The sequence below is a fragment of the Bombus vancouverensis genome, chromosome 9 (genome assembly GCF_051014615.1).
Source record: "Bombus vancouverensis nearcticus chromosome 9, iyBomVanc1_principal, whole genome shotgun sequence".
NCBI classification, from domain to species: domain Eukaryota; kingdom Metazoa; phylum Arthropoda; class Insecta; order Hymenoptera; family Apidae; genus Bombus; species Bombus vancouverensis.
In genome coordinates, this window is record NC_134919.1 from 7,982,494 (window position 1) to 8,003,725 (window position 21,232).

The 21,232-nt window shown below is 37.1% G+C and overlaps 1 protein-coding gene across 2 annotated transcripts in view; it reads left to right on the forward strand.

Annotated features, from left to right (window-relative positions):
- The window catches only part of neo (ZP and PAN domain-containing protein neyo), a 181,658-nt gene that overhangs the window by 152,397 nt on the left and 8,029 nt on the right, over positions 1–21,232 (forward strand). For both annotated transcript variants that reach the window (XM_076621416.1, XM_033346555.2), the window contains exons 4-5: positions 7,928–8,264; positions 10,361–11,026. In XM_076621416.1, the coding sequence (XP_076477531.1) occupies positions 7,928–8,264; positions 10,361–11,026 (1,003 nt within the window). The remainder of the gene's footprint in view (positions 1–7,927; positions 8,265–10,360; positions 11,027–21,232) is intronic.

Sequence of the window (21,232 nt, forward strand, 5' to 3'; positions counted from 1 at the left end):
AACCTATTTTTCACTAATTGTGGACTCAACGTTAGCACCATTTACGAAAAATTTGCCGACCAATTCTTCCGTAACTAAAATAATTAAATCGGAAGAACGAATCAGATGTTAAGATAAAGAGATAGATCGTAGAATGAAGTGCCGAAAGCATAGCATACACGCTATCCCCAAAACGAACTAGAATAGGAATATTAAATTCGTAAAAATGAATGACCACAATACAAATTATAATCGAAAAAGCTATTGCACCACTGAGAACAGTTTTATCGAGATACACGAATCTCCCATTCGTTAATGCTTAATAGAAATACAGTGAAAAAATCCCTGCACCCTTGAATTCCTAGATTACCCCGACAGCTTGGAAAAACCCTGATAAAGAATGTACCGTTTGCTCTTCGAAATAGTAGTTGTAGAAGCCAGAGTCGCCGAAACTTTTTCCCTGCCGGTGTCGTTTTTCGTCCCCAAGGCCAAGTGATCGAGATGGTGACGAGGGGAGGAAAGAATGGAGAGAAGAGAGAGCCAGAAGAGAACGAGACTGGCGAGATAGAAAGACGTAGATGCGGTATCGGATGCGAACATCGCCGGAAAACGGACGACTCGTAGTGGTGCACTTTGTTCGGCCGATAGATAGGTGGAGAGCGGAAGGGAAGCAGAGAAGTGGGATTGGAGAGAGGGTTGTGGAAGACGAGGGCAGCAGGGTGGGTTATGTATTGGCACATGAACGTAATTGTAGCTATTTGTCGGGAAAGCGAGAGACTGGAGAAACGCTAGCAGGGAAAGAGGGTGGTGAGTGCTGGTGCAACGGGGAAAAGTCGATGTACAGAGGGATGAAACGGATGGTAGAAAGAGAAAGAGAGGAAGAGAGAGAGAGAGCAAATTCGAAGCGTGGAAAGGGTGTCTCGTCCAGTAGTCGCGGCTGAACGCGCAATGCATCACGGGATTGCGTAGACGACGTATATCTCCGAGTAATAGCACATGGATACTGGGTGGGATACCGAGATCCCAGCTCGTGGCTGTTCGTAACTACCAAAATGTCCGTTCAAACTCCTCTTTCCTCCCATTGGTTATCTCCTTCGATCTTGACCTATCTTTTATCTCATAGCCTTTTACTCCTTTGCAGTACTTTCCCCGTTTTGTCTTATCCCTCTACCTATTACTTAACACGACTCGACTTTTTAATACTTAGGAAGAGTGTCGTCGAACGAATTAAATAAAATATTTATTGAGTCGATTGATACTGGTTGAAAAGCGGGATGATCGAACCTGGTTGATCTACGATTTTATTTAGTAAAGGTAGATATTTATAAACGATTTCGTTTCAACTACGATATTCTCTGTATCAAAATTTTCGAGACATTTATGTCACCTGTGAAATATTTTTTAATCAAGAGCTCGAGAGAGAATCGGCTGCCTATTTCGCATAAAAGTCGGACGAATTTAATATTTCCAGGAAGCAGGCGAACAACGAGGTTCATTCCAGTGACGTATAGTTTTGATATACGTTTACGAGTAACGCATAAATGGAACGGTCGTTGTATGGTAGAGCATGGGCATACAATCTGGAGTTGATTAGTTTATTCCAAGCCGAGAAAAAATGGATGCAGATATGAAGCCGTTTCGGGTAGTTCGGTACAAAGAGCCGGGACTCGCCACTAGCTTGTTTTTGCCAGACGATCATTAATATAACCGCTTATCCTCTCGGATTGTGTTCCGACGTCGAGTCGTGGGCGTAAAAAGGGACCACGAGGTTATAAAAGAGTAATGCAAATTAGCGTTTTTCAGCTCGTATACCGGTATACGAATACCGGTGTGCACCATAAAGCGCAACATATGTGACGTGGAACAACGAATGTCGTATTGCACGGGATCAGTTATCCAATTCATAGTCGATCTGCCTTTTAGAACGCCTCCTCCTCGTTTCGTCCTTTATCGCCTATAGACTGTTAACGGATCAATTTAACTTTCGTAACGTTTCCTAGCACGGCTATTTTCGTCGAACTCTCCGCGGGCCAGATGACATCGACAAACGTAACGCAACGATGTTCCCGCGTCCACAATATTTTATCGCTCCCGCAGGTTTGCGACGAAATTTTCCTCTTCGCCGCGACACGCCCGCGGAGATTTCATTGGTTCAGCTGGAAATATATGGCACTGTGTGTTCCAAGTGTGATCGAGGATAGAGATCGTTCGACTGCACGGTGAAGCTATAATCGTTTGCATTTTGATGCGCGAATTTGATTTTTAATAGACTGATCATTGGATATAATCTTTATAAACTAGCTCACCAGCTGGATACCTGCCATAGAAATCTTTTACGTCTATGCTGTGTGTGTCGTACGAAACGTTTTGAAATTTCATTAGCGTTGTTACGAGACACGATTGTCATGACGACGTTGATCAAATTTAAAATCAATCTTCAAATGTATATAAAAATGACAAGATACACTATTCTTCTAGCAACTGACGCAGGAAAATTTGTTATATATCAAATTTCCGTTTTGTGTGAAAAACAGAAGGAAGAGAAAGATTAATTTCATATTCGTAGCGACCTTCAAGCACGCCTTGAATTATCTACATTGATAGACTTTTTAGCTTCTTTCAAGTGTAAGTTACGACGACGATTTCCAACATGCAATATCAATTCTAAGCAGTCGAATAAAATAAACTCAGCAACAGAAATAAATAAAATACCAGTCGACCAGTACTGGTGTAACTAACACAAAAATCTTGAAAATTCTTAACGAAATATACGCATATGAAATAAAATCTGGTACTAAAACCGTGTTTTTTAATTCGACGAAGAAATCGGCCTTTTTAATACCTGAAATTACGTGAAATTCTTGCGTCTCTAGATGGCACGGGCGCGCGGGAATGCCACTCGTGGTGCAAGTACGAAATTTTTCTTCGAAAAAATTACGTCAGGAAAGCGGCTTAAATACCGGTAGAAATTCAATTACGGTTGACAAGCCGCAAGGACTGTGTACGCCGTAAATGGTGCTCGTTGCGTTCCGCTAAAATTACGAAGGGAAATGCGTCTCTAATGCTCAAACACGTAAAAAGTCGTCTTTTCTCTCTCTCTCTCTCTTTTTCTTTCTCCCTCGTCTTCGTGGGGATCTCACTGAATCGCATTTACTTATTCGATTTATTTATTTGACCCGACCCGGTTGCCAGCCAAGCTTCATCGCCTTCGTTCCTCGTTCGCGGCTGGATGGAAATTTAATGCAAGTTAGATGCGTCGAACACAGTCGATTCGTTTGTATTGAAACGCCTCGTCCTGCCGCGCGACGAATAATTTGAGATTCATCGAGATGCAGCGGGCCGAGTCACTTGTAATTCTTTTCCGTCGTTGCCTCCAGCGCAGCGGCGCGTTTCCACCGTCCTGACTCGTCTTACTCCGCCCCAACCGCCCCTGATCCGCGCTGTCTTTTTTGTCTCGCCATTTGTTCGAAATAGTCCCGGCGTGGAAAGATGGTAGGTGGAATTACGATTGGCGAACGGAGAATGGGAGCAATTGTCCTAGGAGCTGAAGCAAGAGGGAAACAGTTCGGCTGGAAAAAAAAGGGGATGAGGGTGTGGTCGATAGAGGGGGGTGAAACGGCACGCCCGGACATCGCTCTGTCGAAGTTAACTTCGCATTTAACATCTGCCTGGGAGGTTAAAATTTCCCTCGAGGTTTTAAGTCGTACGGCAACGGTATATCTTTTGCCTCGATTCGAGAAAAGAAAAATCAGTGGTGACTTTATCGTTCGAAGAGACGGTCGCTCACTGGTCAACTTCTTGCTTATGCACAGAACAAAGAATAGATAACATTAAATGACAGTAAAAATTGGACTGTGCATTGAAATGTTTCATTATAGCGTTAATCAAATTTTTAAATGATTTATGAAACACACACATACAATGTGAATATGAAAGTTATCTATGATAAATGATGAATTTCAAGAATTAAAAGGAAGATATTAAAAGAAGAGGATGTATTAAAAATGAATTTCAAAGATGGAAAATCGAACCTTAAATTTTTTTAAATTTAATAAAATAAAATTTGATGGAATTTACGCAGCATCTAATTTAAAGAATGTAAGTGTTACAGGTGATGTATAAATATCTATCTGCTGCCATAAGAAGCCTCCGGTTTCTGCATACTTTTTGACGTGTCTACAGAATGAATATTAAATTTCAAACAAATGCTCAAAAAGCAAATGATCCACAAACAGCTATATTGATTTCGAGTTCTTGAATTAACTATTGTACGACAAAATCGATAGATATAAACTTACTTTATAAAAAACAGACGATTAGAAATTTTTTAAACATTTAGCAAGAAGTAAAATAAAATGACAAAACAAACAAAATCAAACCTACGTATATTTGAAAATAATAGCAGATTGACAGACAGACTTATGAAAAATGTATTCGTCGAAGGGGAAATAAAGAAGGCGTGTTTAATTTCTCCATTCGAATGGCAATATTGGTGGAGCGGCAATTTGCGCGAGGAAATATCGTTTGACGTTTCTATTAAAGATCGATGACGATCAGACCGATGCGTAGCCGCGCGTAAATCTTGTCGCGCCACAATCACAGACCGGATCAGCGAATCGGATAAAAGTAATTCGCGATAAAAGCGATTTCCCGAACCGCGTGCGCGGAATGAATAATAAACGCCGCTGGAACGCGCACATCGTGGTCCAATTATTCGAATCGCGAACAATTCTGCCGAAACTTGTTGATTTAACGAACAAACAGTCAACTAGATACGTCCGATTACGAAACCCTTCATTTCTGTTTGTGCTGTTTCATCAAACGATATCATTTGAATTTGATCAATTCGATTGTTACTGGATCGATAAAAACAGCGCAGCCACTGGCTTTCCGTTGAGACCACCGTGCAAACGATATGTTTGAGACGTCGCGTAGTTCTCTCAGTTAACTACATTGTTCAACGACTTAGAGATAGGATTCGGGAGTTTCAATTGAGTTTTTCGTCGAAACGATTCACAGAAATGTTACGTCCTCGTTCCGAACTCTGTGAGAATACTTTCTAGCTTAAAACTAGTACTATACTATCGTTCGATCTATCTACGATAGTATCCTAATAATAACCGTATAACGAAATAAAAGTTGCCGAAACATTTCATTAAAAGAAATTTGGTGGAACATTTTTATTAAAAATATTTGAAAACATTCTAAATCAGAATGAGTGGTATGTACCTTGAATTTGGTAGTTATTCGAATTCACTACACCTATTTGTGTTTAATTGAACATTGCGAAATTTTTTGTTAAAAAATATTCCAGATCAAAATGTGTGGAATGTTCAAGCGTAAAGAATAACATTTTATAGTTAATTGGATTTACAATTATTTCAATCGTTTATACTTGGGCACCAGGATCGATAGTCTTCTCTGAATTTTTTGACTCTGCTCTGTTTTTTTTTTTTCATCTTTTCTCTAAATTTATATTAAAATTACTATCGACCGTAACATTTTTCTGTTCTATTAAATAACTTCAACTTCAAAGAATCAAGTCACTCAGAATACGGATTACCGAGTTGATAAGGAACGTCTCGTTGGCAAATACGATAAAAAGAAGCTCTACGATAATCGCGAGACCTGCAGACGATTCGATTATACGTTCGACTCAATGGCGGCGTTTATCGCGACGAACCGCATAAGGGCGCGGTGATTTTTCGACTTGGATTCCCTTGGACGAGAACTCTGAGAATATTGAAATCATAACGTACCAGCCATGAATATTATTCAGGTCTTAAGGCAATATAATCCAAAATCGATCGAGCGACGTGGAATACATTTGGCTCTCCGCTGCTCACTTTGAACCTGATGTTCGAGGAATGAGAGAAGCATCAATGTTCTAACCTAACTTTAGGTGCAAGACGATGATGATTTAGTACTTCAACTTTTCATAATCGAAACTTTCAAATTTCTTTGCTTTTAGTTTGATATATTATCTATTCCATTCTATTATAATGGAAACCGTAGAGATTTTATCTAACAATTATTTGTAAATTATTAGAAATATAATATAAAAGATGAAAGAGCAAAAAACATAAAAGACTACTCTACTAAGGCTAAGTAAAATTACAATCGAAATTAATTTCGAATCATATTTGAAGATAAAGGATTCAGCTGTATAAAAATTTCGACAAAATTTGTTATTACTTGTTCTATTCATAATTTACAGGAATCAATTTTAATCATAAAAGTTATTCGTATTCCAATTATATCATATTACTATTAGTAGAAAATTTCATATTTTCATGAACACACAATTTAGGAAACAGAGCCTAAATTCTTATATGTACAAGCATTTTCCTGAATATTTTCTATATTTATACATATTACCTGTATATCTTGTACATTTTTGCGTCTGTAAGTTTCCTAAAAATGCATAAACATTAGTGGCCTAATTAATGTAAGGTAAACAAGAATATCACTCTTCTCGCTGCGTTTACATCTAAAATAGTGAAAAAGGGAAACTAAGGCCAAGCAATCAAAAACTAAACGTCTTTACTTCCGGAGAACTATACGTTCATTACACGCAAGCATTAACGAACATGGACAAAAACGAAGAAGAGATGGGAAACTGCTCGGTTGAATCCTCTGTAAACGCTGGTAAATTAGTGTTTTCGCAGTTGAACTATGCACTATTACGGGGCACTATTACTAGCTAGCATGTAATAATTGCTTCGACCTACGGGCGCCAGGCGTCTTTGAAAAATAGAAGAAAACCCACTTAATACGCTCGTATATTTTACCGTGACACGTTTAGAGAGTGAGCGGTTCTAAACGCAATATTTCTGTTTCACGCCATTAAAGACGGGTTTCTTGTTGATTAAACGCACCATAGAACAATTTCGCTTCGTTTTACATTAACAGTCACTGATCTTCCGAGAAATATTAGTGCCGAGTCATGTACAATAACTCATGAAAATATTCGAACATTTGTAAAAACATTTTATAAATATCTTATTTGTTGAAATTTTGAAATTTTATTAACACTGTGATGAGACTCCACTATCGTGATTATGTATATTGCTGAAGTTTCAAACATACACACAGCATACTATTTAGTGCATGTAATGTGTTTTGCAGAAATCGTGAAATATTAATAAATTTCAGCATTCGTCAGGACTATCGTTAACACTTTATTACATTTTAACCTGGCTGTTCATACAGTATAGTGATTTTACATTAGATATGTTTGCAATAAATAATATTGTTTGCCAATAATATGATAGTATTATCATAGTATTAGTTTCAAGATGTTTTATATAATACATGCAATATATGCATAAAAGTTTTCTATGACAAGTGTTTAAGCACTGTAATGTGCTATAGATGCAAAGTAATTGTGTCTGCGTTCATATAGGCGTTGTAGTTCGTTTTAATGACAAATTTGCGAGAAGCTACAGTGATTCGTTCAATTTGTGCTGTCGCAATATTTGGGAACGTAAAGCTCGTAGTTTTGTGGAAATTCATTAGTTAGCTTCTATTACAATTTCCCCTATGGACTCTGTGATTCCGCTTTGCGTCATTGAAACTTAATATAGTTACACACTGTTTCATCGGAATCCAGAGGTTTGCTTTCTCTGTTACTTACTCCGGCGGTTTCATGTATTAATAGTCGCAGTAGCTTAATAGACATAGAAGGATTCTGGTCATTTTGTCAGATGTTGTGCAACAGGTCAATTCGTTTGACAGTTCGATGGAATACTGGGTTTTAGCGTGAAACATAGTCATTGCATATGGTTTGAAATGTCATTTCTAGACTAATGAAATTATTGGTGCATTTGTATACGGATTTAGAAGATAAAGATCAAAATTTTAAGTGAGCATATTTATTCTTTTTATTCAATATATTCAACATAGTCCAAGAAGTGGTAAAAAAAATGTTTTTTTCTTTTTGTTTCAGATCTGCCAACTACGCAAACTCAACGAAACAGTGTGAACTTTCAGATATGGACCGGCTAACCGTAGCAGGATCAAGCGCTTTCCAATCTGCTAAAGATTTTGATTATCTAGAAAACCACTGTGTGGACGAACCGGTGAAACTTTGTGAATTCAAGAAGCTGTCTGGGCGTATCTTGAAAACTGTGGATTCCGTATATCAAGATGTTGGCAGTGCAGAAGAATGCCGAGAACTTTGCTTGAACTCGCCATTCCGTTGCCATTCTTACGACTATGGCGACACTGGTGATATGGTGTGCCGTCTTAGCCATCACTCCAGAGCTACTCTTTCGGATATTCAGGTAAAATATTATGCCAAATTATTATTTCCTTGACAAATTATTTTCAAACAACTTCCACTTGGATTTCTGCAAATCGCATTTGTCACTGTCTCTGTATCCTGTATTGCACCGGACGAACAAAAGCTTGAGCAAAGGCTTAATTAATTAATACCGCAACAACTCGCCATATTAATAGTAATATTGAAAGCCTGATTGATCGTAACCATAATCATTAAGTATTTAAAAAGATAGGACAAAAATTAAGCGAATAATATAGAGACAACTGAAGCTTAAAATAAATCCTACTTGAAACATATCTAACGATAATAAAATTTAGTACATCGACGAAGTATTAAATTTTTCTCCGAGAACGAAATTTGTTTCATTTAGAATAAAGATACTAAATTAAACTAAAAAAAAAAAATAACAATCTGCATCAAACTACATTTTAATTTTAAAGTTAATATTCTCAAAATTGGAACAGAATTGCTATTTTTTATTCAACCAAAATTTACAACAGAATTTTTCTATTAGTCGTTCATAAGAAGAAAAAATAAATCGAGGACTATGACGCCACGTCACGTTTAATTCTCGCGGAACAACTGGTCGTTTGTTCGTTTGGTTCATGTTTAATAAAATGCTATTTCGCGGCGTTCCTGTGAAATGCCGTGGGACGCTGTTCGACAATGTGAGATTTCTCGTTACGTGAACTTACTTTAATTCATTTGGCACGACGAAGTAAAACAATTCAACGTCAATTCCGGGCATAGAATTCGCTTGGAAATCGTAGACCACACATTTCACCAGTTCTACCGTGCACCACGTACTCTTGAAAGGTCCGGTAGGGATTTTCTGTAAACGTGATTACATTGCACACGTGCAAACCAGGTCGAACAATTCGCCGAGAGCGCATTCATGGAAAATCGAGTTTCCATCGCAGATGCTTACCCTATCGAGCCTGTGGGTGGCTCTTCAGTTTGCGCATACGAGAGAACGGGTATCTCGTGGTCCTGAGAAAGTCAAGACAAAGACTTTTCTTCTCGCCAACCTGTTGAAGAATCGGCTCGCTCTATTTCCACTAGCGTTCTACTATGTCGAACTGAATCACTAGTACTTCTTCCTTTTTTTTTTTTTTTTTTGTATAATACGTATCGTAAATCGCGTCATGGTTCTTATCGCATCTTTATTTCTTCTCAATTTGATATACGAGAAGTCCTTTAAACCGTAGGAAAGAAAAAAAGTCGTCCATTTTGTCATTTAGAAGGATATATCGATAATATAATATTGCGTGATATGTCACCATGGATAAAATATTGGAACGACCAGTGGTATTTTGGATGACGTACTCTCTCAACCTTCGGTCCCTTATTCGTGTCGTTAAAAAGAGCATAAACATTTAAACGTGGCAATTTGAAACTCGTTTCCTATATCATTATATGTCTTAAATAATACGTTAGGGTAATTGTATAAAGAGGTAGTATCTCAGAGTTGATGCTATAATTTTGGTAATGAACGAGCAAAACCTGGCTTGATGCATTTAGCAATTTGTTAGGGGATAAAACGATAAACAAGAACACATTTGTGACAGTTTAAGTTCTGTAAATAGCAGGCAATTATAACACTGGTCAGCTATTCTAGTGGAAATATGCAAATTGTTATTACCCCATCGACACAGATTATCGTATTATCGAGAAGAATTGGCAAATTAGCATTACAAAATGACATACATATACTACTACAGTTATGAGATAATTTGGAATTTCGTGGAACGTATATCACAAACCACCATCATTTTTGATATAAGATAGAAAAATGTTTTTGACCATGTAATCACTCAGTACACGTCAATCTCGTATTCGAATAATTTAAATATTCTACCATTATAGTCGATACAAAATTACAAAATTACACATCTGCTATACCACATAAGAAATTATGATACGACAGGTTAGCGTTTAACATTTAATGATAAATACAATCTCAGGTGGTTCGAACATTTCAGTAGTGATACATTAAAGCATCACGAAGAAATAATGGATTAAATTACAAACAAACAACACAGAACTAAAGAGCTCATGATATAATGATAACAACGGAAAATTCATGCTTAATTTCAGGAACCTTATCTTGACGTGCCTGAGGGCTCAACCTACGAATTAAGCTCTTGTTACAACGTAACGATCGATTGCCGTGCCGGCGACATGGTGACAAGAATCCAAACGAGCAAATTGTTCTACGGCAAGGTGTACGTGAAGGGTTCGCCAAATTCGTGCGTACAAGACGTAAAGGGCGCCTTGGAATTCGAGTTACGAATGGCTTACGACGATTTGGAGTGCAACATCAAACAACAGGGTTTGGGCAGATACTTAAACGACGTGGTGATCCAACACCACGACACCATTGTTACCAGCTCCGATCTTGGTTTGGCTGTCACCTGTCAATACGACCTGACCAATAAAACAGTGTCGAACGAAGTCGATCTCGGTGTACACGGTGATATAACGCCCGCGTTGTCCGAGGAAGTGATCGTCGACTCGCCGAACGTCGCCATGAAGATCACCGATCGTAGTGGAAACGAAGCCATCCCATCAGCCGAAGTCGGTGATCCGTTGGCACTGAAGTTCGAGATCCTCGACCCTAACAGCCCGTACGAGATCTTTGTACGCGAGCTAGTGGCTATGGACGGCGTGGACTCCAGCGAGATAGTCTTAATTGACTCGGATGGCTGCCCCACCGATCACGTCATCATGGGTCCGCTCTACAAGTCCGCTACCACCGGCAAGGTAAGTTCCAGGCTAATGGTTATCATTTATCGTTAGCTGTAGCGCGATGTGAACCACAACGGCGCCACCATAAGCACGCCAACTTCTCGGTAGAGACTTTTTAACGAGATCGTAAACGGTTACGTACGGAATTAGTTTCTTTTTTCTTTCTTTTTTTTTTTCTCTTTTTTAAGGAACACGTGTCTCGTTACCCTCGACACTCTTTAATGGTTTCGATCAAGCTTTTACTCCGCAAAAAGAAAATTGGGTGCTTCGAACGTATTCATAGAGCTGTTTATGGAGCAATAAGAGTTTATTATAGAGCGAATGCCAATACAAGTGGAGCTCCATCTATCTGAACATGACGAAGGACACGCAATTCACTTCGTATAATAGAGTTCTTGTAATATGAGGTCAAGAAATTTTCTCCCCTATCTACTAGTACTTGTCATTCATACGATAATAGTTCAAATCGAGGGATTCAATCGACAGATCTATTTAAAGGGCATTAATTAAAATTTCGTTTCAATTAACGTTCGAACTACTAAGTCAAAAGACATAAAGTTCGCAAATTACAAGTTCTGACATATTCTGTGCAACAGCTGAATTTGTTTGGCTATCGCACGATCACGTTAACGTCTCGATCAAACCTAAGCGTTTCGAGGAATCCACTGTCCTAAAAATCCTCTAAATAACTTCTTTCAAAAACATTGTCGTCACGTAACACGATCATAAATCACTCTATACGACGTCATTAATGAAACTACTAAAGACTACGAACGATACGTAACCAAGGAAGTATATGTTAGACAAGACTAGAAGACATCAGCTGTCACAACAAGAACTGTTATTACTCGCGTCGGTTTCAAGATGTTTGTAATTCCTCCTACACGCGCTTCTCGGAGTTAATGATAAAAACGGGGATAAAGACCGATTCTAATGTGACGAACATAGCAAGTCAGTCAACGAGGCAACTAATAGAGATGCTTGGTATCGATAATGTCGATACTTGGCCAACGAGTGTTATAGGAACTTGTGTTACGTTGTTTCGCGTTCATAGGTACATTCTATAAGGGTTAGAGGAAGGAAAAGGGGAGGGTTGGAAGAAATTGCGAGTCAACCAGTCAGTCCGACTGCATGCTAATCAATCACTCAAACGGATTTTACGACGGGAAGCAATTTGCTCGCGCCATAACAAGTCGTGCTATGGATGCACCGCCGCGCTGTCTTAGCTATAGCGCTGCATGATGCGTTGATAACAGCTTCGGGGGCTCGTTATTATTTTCACCGTGTAATGCTAGCTGTCGTCTGAAAATTTGGAAAGCAAACAGCTCTTCGTCACGGTTGACGTAGAACATGATACATGGGCATGTTATAAACGCAATTGTGCCTGCAAATTGGCAAGAATACTTGGTTATGCAGACAGCTTCTGATGAATGAAATACGTTACATCGAAGTAAAAATTATTTGGTAATAAATAGACTGTGAATTTTTATACATTTATGAGCGTAATAATAATATAATTTCCCATGTACATTCCGTTTTTTAATTATATTCGTAAAAATATGAATTTACATAAATATTCAGTCTAGTAATAAAATAATTGTGATAGTACGAATACAATAATTTTCTAATATAATTCTTTCAAAGAAAGAAATTCTTCGAGCATCTCAAGTTTTTCCTCTGATTGAACTAGTGATGAATATTCGTATCTTAATTTGGAAATAATTCAAAATTTTTCTCTATTACGAAGATAACATGGAGATCATTATAATTATAGTATAGGACTGCCCAATATAACGATGTGGAAGGAAGATTTTATTGTTTCGTGGAGACAGAACGTGTAAAACAGATAGCAAGGTAGTGACAACGTAAATAAAACTCCCTCGGGTTACCTGGACCCATGTATTTCACTTACGAGTTAATGCAATATCACTTACCATATACCCCAGAGATATTTTCATTTTGATTTCTGCTTCTAAAGAAGGGAGAAATAAAGAACGAACGTTATGAAAATCAGGATCGTAAACTGCATATTTTCCATTTTTTCCCTTTATATCGTTATATTAACGTTGATAATATTTTACTTTCATATAAGAAAAAGTCCTTCCACTAACATATCATTGTTTAAAAGAATTCTATGAACAGTTGCAATTTTGAATGATAAAATTGCAAAATTTATCTTCCTACGCAAATCGCCGAAATTTTTTTAAAAATTAACGGGAGTTAACGGAGATTCTCTCGTATTCAAGAATTATTAAACGTTCGCTGAAGATAAATCTCCGTTCGATGTTTTGTTAAATTTCTCAACATATTTACAAGATGTTAAGGTATAAATAAAGTAGGTGGGGGAAAGGGGAAATATTGGATATACATCGATGTAGGTATCAAGACGTTGATCAATGATCGTACCACGCCCAATAACCAAATGGATGACATTATCGATGTAACAACGATTCAGACATTCGAGCGTGCATGTTATAGTGTCAAAACATCGCTGAATCATCGGCGAGACGTAATTCCACGCGTGGAGTGCAAAATCTCTCGAAGTGTCAGCGAACTACAAAGAATAAATTAATTTTGTAATTGCATTACTATCACGGTGAATCGCCATAGAATTTGCCCATTTACCCACATCACGGATCACGCATCGTAGAAACTAATTTGCATAATCTAAAAATTTTCACCGCTGTACGTATCAACCCTCTCGCTTAAGTATTATTTATCGTTCGCCTCGTTTATTCCCCTATTTCTCTAGCGAAATGCATTAATCATCGAAAGATTCTGTTATTAAATTCGGTTTAATGAAATAGAACGTAAGTAGAATAAACGTGCGTACGAGGTACGACACTCGAAATTAATTATAGTAATCAATTACATGCAGAATTTATATGATCTTGAAAATGTGAGGTATAACGTAATGAATCCTTCAGCAAATTGCAAATTTCAATTATACTCATCGACCGCTTGTTATGATTTTATATTGGACGTCAGATGAAAAGCTTCTTGAAAATAAAACACCAGAAAGATGATTCGCCTTAATCATCAAGAATGATGGCGCATAACTGTCTTAACATGATGTGAGAGATCGTTCTCTCCAGTAATGATCATTCCTTCCTCATGAGAAAGCGTAAAATTAGCCCCGTGATCGTGTTGACGAAGGAAGGATACAATCTGTTCGACAGAGCTAGATACCTAGGGAATGTTACAGCTGGCCGCTAACCATATTGGATAAATTGAATGTAACATATAGCAAATCTACCTTAGAAAATTAGAAATATTAGGTGCTTTAGATAGATTGAGAACACAGAGTAAATTAGATGGTTCGGGCATCTAGACAAATCTATTATTTTCGACTAAACCTAAAATAAATTTTAAGTATAATATATAAAGTCCTTCTTTAAGACTTTCTTTTAGAGAATTTACCTATAGTTTTGGTTAGTGTAATTCTTGTTTCACCATATAATTTGTTCGCGAAGTACCAAATATACGATATAATATAATATAAAGGATAAGGTTTAACAAAGAAGGAACCTCAAAATCGGTCTGCGGTTTCAGCTCGTTAACTTTTCGCTGTATGAATAGCCAGGCTATTCGTTAAAAATTAAAGCCGCATCGACGAATAATGACATACGACTATCTTAACGACGTGAAAGATTATTCGTCCAATAATGATCGTTCCTTCCGTGTGTGCCGCATAAGGAAGCACAAAATTAGCTCCGGGACTCTTGCATTAGTACGTGGAAGACGGTCGGTGCTCGCGAGCCCGAGCATCATTAATTCTTGCAAATTTTATCGGCATCCGATCGTCGCGTAAGATAAGAAACTTCACACGTCGTATGATTTAAGAGGTAGCCGTCATAGTCACGAATGATTTCAAGTTTTCTAACCACGATATAATTATGCTCCTTAAGTGAAGTTCGCGCGTACGAGATCCATCCGGTCCGATAAGCTCTTGAACCTTCGCCATTTTTTTCAATCGCTCCGAGTTCCTCATCAACTCGCGCGAATCTACCGATCGCCTCCGATAAATTAACAGTGTTCCACGCTTGCTAACGTTATGTAACCGAAATTTTTATCGAAGTGTTCAATTATCTTGGCGAAGCTGTCTATCGATCTTTAAGGTAGATGTGGATGATGAATCGCGCTGCCGGATAAACGTGATAATGTTTATTTAAACAGGAAAGATAACACAGAGAGATTTTATACAGTGGAATAGCGAACGAAGAGAAACGAAGTACCTATATAGTTTAACCTCAAATATATGGTATTCCGATATTTTGCTATATACTTCATGATTTAGCAGGCATATAATATTTATATACTGAAGTATGTTCGAAAGTATTCATATTATTAAAGTAAACTAATAGAGAACTTTTCTTTGTACGCGAAGAAACTGTTAATAATCTGAAATTTTGTTCTCTGATTATTTCTAGGACTCGAATATGTCATCGTAATTGTTTTATTAAAAATATCTATTATCTTTATAATACGATTTTAATATATGAAAATCAAATAGATCTTATTAAATTATCTTCCTATAGTCTCGTGATACATAAATTAACAGTTTCAAAGTATTTTATCATATTTAGAAAAGTCATGGATTCAAGGGTAAAAGATAGTAATATTTTGCTAATTTTTCATTATCGTATCATACGAACAGCAAAACATCTGATCTCTTCCCGAACGTCTCAAAGATAAAAGTTCAAAATTCTCCTTCAGGATAACCACTGAGTTTTATTACCAATTGTTTCGTATTATCAAAGCAATGGCTAATGGTTCACAGTAAATCTCACTTCATCGATTTCGAAGAACACGTTCACCGGTTTGAAGGTTGAACGTCCTACGAGATCTTGTACGCGATTGATGCTTCGGCTGTCGACGAGTAAAACAAACGGATCGTTACGATATAGTCGCAGGTAGAAAGAAGAATGCAAGGATAGGGGGCAAGAGGGGGAGAGGGGAGAACAAGGGGCATACCGCCTCGTTAACTCTTCGTTCCACATCATTTGCTCGCGCGGGTGCGGGCGCGCCACGGAGCAATATCGCTTTATTAGAAAGTAATAACAGTCCCGGCTTGAAAGAAAGAGCAAATTTATATCCGCTAATTCAGGAAAGATGCGGCACATCGAGATATATCACCGAGTCGTGTACACCCTTGACACCCCTCCTCTGGCTGAGAAAGAGAAAGAGAGAAAGAGATCCGTTCCATTCGTACCACGATCTCGTCCCGCGCCGATTCCACAGATCACGCGAGCTAACCTCATTTCCTCCCGAGACTTGTCCAAGTAACGAGGCCTGGATCTACGAATAGCTGCTTGTACGTGCCCCCTCGTACACAGGAAATTACAATTCGTGGAACAAGAATCTGACTAGAAGAAGCCCTGCGAATAGCTAGACAGCGCTACATGGACACTTGTGATAGTCTTCCGAGTACATAGAGTGTTGCAAGAAACGGCTCGAAGACTTTGTCAGCTTATAACGCTCGTTGAGAGGGAAAATATGTAACGTCCAAGCTACTAAGCTTCGATGGATAGCTAAACATAATGTGGACGTAGATGACTATAATGAAAGTGGTACGGTGAAAATAGATTGCCGTTTGTAGAGGTAGTGGCGAATTTGTTCTTGAGCAGAATGTTTATAATTTGCGTAAGTATTTATGTTGAGGTAGAAACTTGAAACACTCGTGTATTAAGATATAACCATTTAGGTTTTATCATGCCTTGAACCATGATGGGTGCATCTATAGATAGGAAATATTTACGATACGAGGGAAATATTTACGATCAGAGTGCCCTGTGCAGTCCAATAATTGGAACAAGAGTTTCTAACGCGCTGCGCACATAGCTATTAATTACATTTCTATCGTAATAAATAGTAATTTAGCTAGAAGCACTTCGTCAATTTTTAAATACATAACAAAATTTAGAGTTTGAAAATCTAAGTGCCAATCGCAATAAATTCTAAAATTATCCCTTTAATGGAAAATATCAAAAATTTGTCTTTGCATTTATAGTAATAAATAATCTCTGAATAACCGCTGAAACAATTTAAAAGAATTCTTGGTGAAAAAATGACGGATGTAGTTTTTTCTAAAGGACCGTTGCTTAAGAATGCGTTAAGTGGCTGATTTTCATTGTACTGCTCGAACAAAGAGTCGTATACTTATCATGTTAACCATGGAACTAGGTTTTCCCAGACTACGAGTGAGTCCGATTTTTTTTTCGCTTTATCCATTCAACGACGTAACGTTACTCGTTAATAATTTCCGTTGCTTTTTACGGGCACAGAATTGAACGAAGGAAAGAGGGATCATTAACGCATAGAATGGTTGATTAAAGCCGTGGAAGAGATAGAATTGGAACTTTAGGATCAGTAAGAGACGAACGTCGAGACTAACAATTATAAGGATCGTTAGAAGCGTGTACGTTAAAGTAAAATAAGTGAATGAATTATTCGGTGAGAAATAATAAAGTATGTAGAAAGAATGAATAATGTAAAGGAAAAGGACATTCCACAAAAGTATTTGAACAGTCAATTATTCATTATATGATTAAGCTGAAAATTTAATGAAATTATCTTCACGCATTAATTTTATATCTAAAACCAGTATTCACAGTGTACAATAATTTTTTATCAAGCGTATATTTACAGTAAATGTGTGCTATAATTCTATAGTATATTCACAGTTGGCTTCTAATTTCTATATTTATATCTTTCGGATTGTATCGATATAATTATAATAGTCGTATTTCTTACTTGGATCGCGGATTTTTATGCGTTTATAAAAATTTGAATATGTAGAAATATTCATATAGCGTATACGGGATAAGTAATATGCAAAACTATAACATTTTCGAACCAAACTCTTTCAAACACATATTTAGAAAGTAAAATAAATTTCTATTCAAGTTTCATTCCTTTAATTGTGCCCATGTATTTGTATAAAAATCCACAGTCTATTCGCTACAATATCAATGAAATTTCAAAATATATTCATAAAGGTTTTCTATGATAAATGCTCATTTTCGTGCATGAAACCCCTTTTGGAAACCACAATTGCCGCCGGTGAACTTCTCACTAACCAGATAGCAGAACAACTTTTCACCCAAATAAACACACTGAGTTGAAACAAAAGAAAAAGAAGAAAAGGATAAAAAGACGATTCTCTTATGAAAATAATCCTTCCCCTGATACCTCCACCCTCTTTTACGGCCTTCTATGACGTGCAATGTTGCAGCACGGAAGAACAGTCGCAATCTTGTTAATTATAAATGCTTATTACAAAAAGACTGAAAGAAAGTCGGATATTAAAAAAGGATTGTGTTTAATATCTTCTACTTTATTTCAAATGAGATAAAAGCTTGAGAACAATATATTAAACAACAAATCTTTCATTATTTCTAAAATTCAAATCATCATTTAAAAAAGAACATTTCCTGCCAAATTATTAATATATAGGGTATTTTACATAACTGAGCAAAGTCATAGCTCTAGATCAACAGAACATAGACAAACATTTTATTAGGCAAAATCATATGATTTCGAATGGCGCATGAAAGATTAAGACTGGAAATATTAAAAAAATGTTAATGTTTTGTATTTATTCTCTATACAAAGGTATTAAGTCACTTAGCTCTGAAAATTCTTAGTTGAAAATATATTTACAGCTTAATTTTGTGAAACTTAAGAAAGAAAACATAAAGCAGTAGTCTGGTACTTACATTTTCCTCATTTAATTTTATCTTTAATTGCTTTGAACTGTCGTTTCATTTACTTGCCTGGAACATCTTGTATATATAGTAAATAATACAATACACACATATATTCGTAATACGATAATTGAAAAAACTCCATGAATATCATCAGAGGGTTTAATTCGTTTACTCGATGAGATTACCCATCGATGATTCGCTTCCTTTATTTGTAGCCTTCAGTAATTTGATTAACCTTGAAATAGCAAGAAATACGAAACATGCAAGAAACACTCGGTTGGACCTGAAAGGCCTGGCAAAAGGATTCGTCTCGTCTAACTAGGAATTTGCCAAAAGTCGGGTTTTCCGGTATGTCTGTCACGTAGCCAAGCCACGGTACCGGGGCTCTTCCATTTCACAACCGGTTTGAATGAAATTGGAAACATTTCTCAGCCGCCACACTCGCTCCTCTGTGTAGACACTGGTATAAGCGTACAATATACAAGGTATTTCGTGACATATGAGTCCTACTTTGAGTGTACGTTTACGAATTAAAAGCAAACGTCTTCAAATTTTGGTTAATTTTTCCAGTTAGATTACTATTTGTTTCCGATCGTAAAAAGTAATATGCAAATTTAAATAGGAATTAAATAAGTTGGATGCAACATTACTTCCATTAATATGATTCAAAACTCTCTGAGTTGTCTTCCGGGTAAAATATACACCTCTTTTCCATCGTATTTTTCCTGTTTTCTCGTTTTTCATTGTTTATGTAAATGGTACCTCTACGTAGAATATTTCAACAAGTTAGTTTTCTATTTATGTTAAAAAAAGGATAAGAAGCAAGATTATACAGAGATATGTACATTTAAATTTTAAGTTTTTAAGTGTTGTTAAGATAATTCTTAACATATTCATAATATTTCCTTGTTTTGTTAAATGTGTTAAACCAGTTATTTAATCTGGGAGAATATCTCACAATAGTTGTTTAATCTAGACATCTACTATTTCGCAAATTTTTTAAATACATAGGCAAGAAGGTAATAATAAAGTACATTATGCACTCTCTAAATTCATACTTAAATGAGGAAAAAAAGTTAATTATTTTAATAATATATTAAAATATAAAGCAGAACATATAACGAAGCTATAATTAGACTCAGACAAAAACTTCACTGCTATTTAGCCTGGACGGTAATTCATTATCATTTTTTCATCTACGCATCCTAAATTTTGCTAATCTCTAAATAGTTAACCGATTTTTAAATTTATCCTTAGACAAGCCAAAAAGTATTACTTCAAAAACATCGTGACCAAATAAAAAGTGACAAAACAGCAATTCTAACACAAGAGTAAAAATCCACTTTCCCAAATTACATTCGCGAATAAAACTACACGTAGCGATCCATTTTAGCATACTGTCTCAAACTAATAGGATGAAGGATCAAGCGGAAGCGAGGACGAACCTGTACCTCACCGACGCGAAGTGATCCACGGCGTGGTACATTTATGACAGCTCCGTCTACTACGTTTTACGGGAGTACTGTCATCACTCTCGAGTTTGCTACTAAACGCAGTCGTCGTCGATGTCACGTTCGTCGACGGTTGCCGTGTATTCCGGTTGGTAAGGAACGTAGAAACAGCCCGTACCAGATGCCGCGGATACACCGTGCACTTCTTTCCTCGCATTTTACTGACCTTCGTTCTCTAAGGCTTTCCGCCGGGCTCTCAGCGTCGGCTGACATGGAGTTAATAAAGTTCCGCTCGTTCCGCGAGACGCGTTCGCCAAAGAAACAGCTAAATGAAGCTGTACGTGGAATGAAGCATATTTTAATGTCTTACTTCTTACCCCTCCCGGAACCCTCTACCCCGATAATGTACGTGCTCGGTGTGTAAATACGGTGAACTTGGTAATGCGCCGCAGAAACCAGTTTCAAAGGAGCACACGCGCGTGGCGCTAAGCGCTTTATAACTAAAACCGATCGTGAATCGTGGAACGCGATTCCCAGTTCGATGAGGAATCAGTAAAAGTGAACGAAACAACCGATGAAACGAATTGATTTCCTATAGCGCCACAGGTTAAACGTTTAGCAACGATAGGGAGCGAATAATACTTAAGAATTTTATGGAATAAAGGAGGAGATAGGAAGTTTCTGTAATTATAAAGCGAATACGAAAGAGTTTGGTTTCAAATAGCATGCGTTGTATCGCTTATTATTTTTAATTGGAATGAGTAGAAGTTTTTTTTATTTGAGTTATTAATAAACGATCTGCCCGAACCTTCTTGAATAATTGAAGTAATATTACTAGTGAAACTTTACAAGTGACAAGTTGCAAGTTACTTTGAACTATAGTAACAACATTGCTGATCACGCGAATGAAACTTGTAACTTGTCGATTCGTTCTTTAGTTTTCGTCCTTTATTACATATTTCTGTGTGACTAGTATATATTAGGTTGTCCGAAAAGTTACTTTCGTTTTATAAGATGATAATAGATGAACAACAATTTCTGTTTTATATTATTTTATCGAA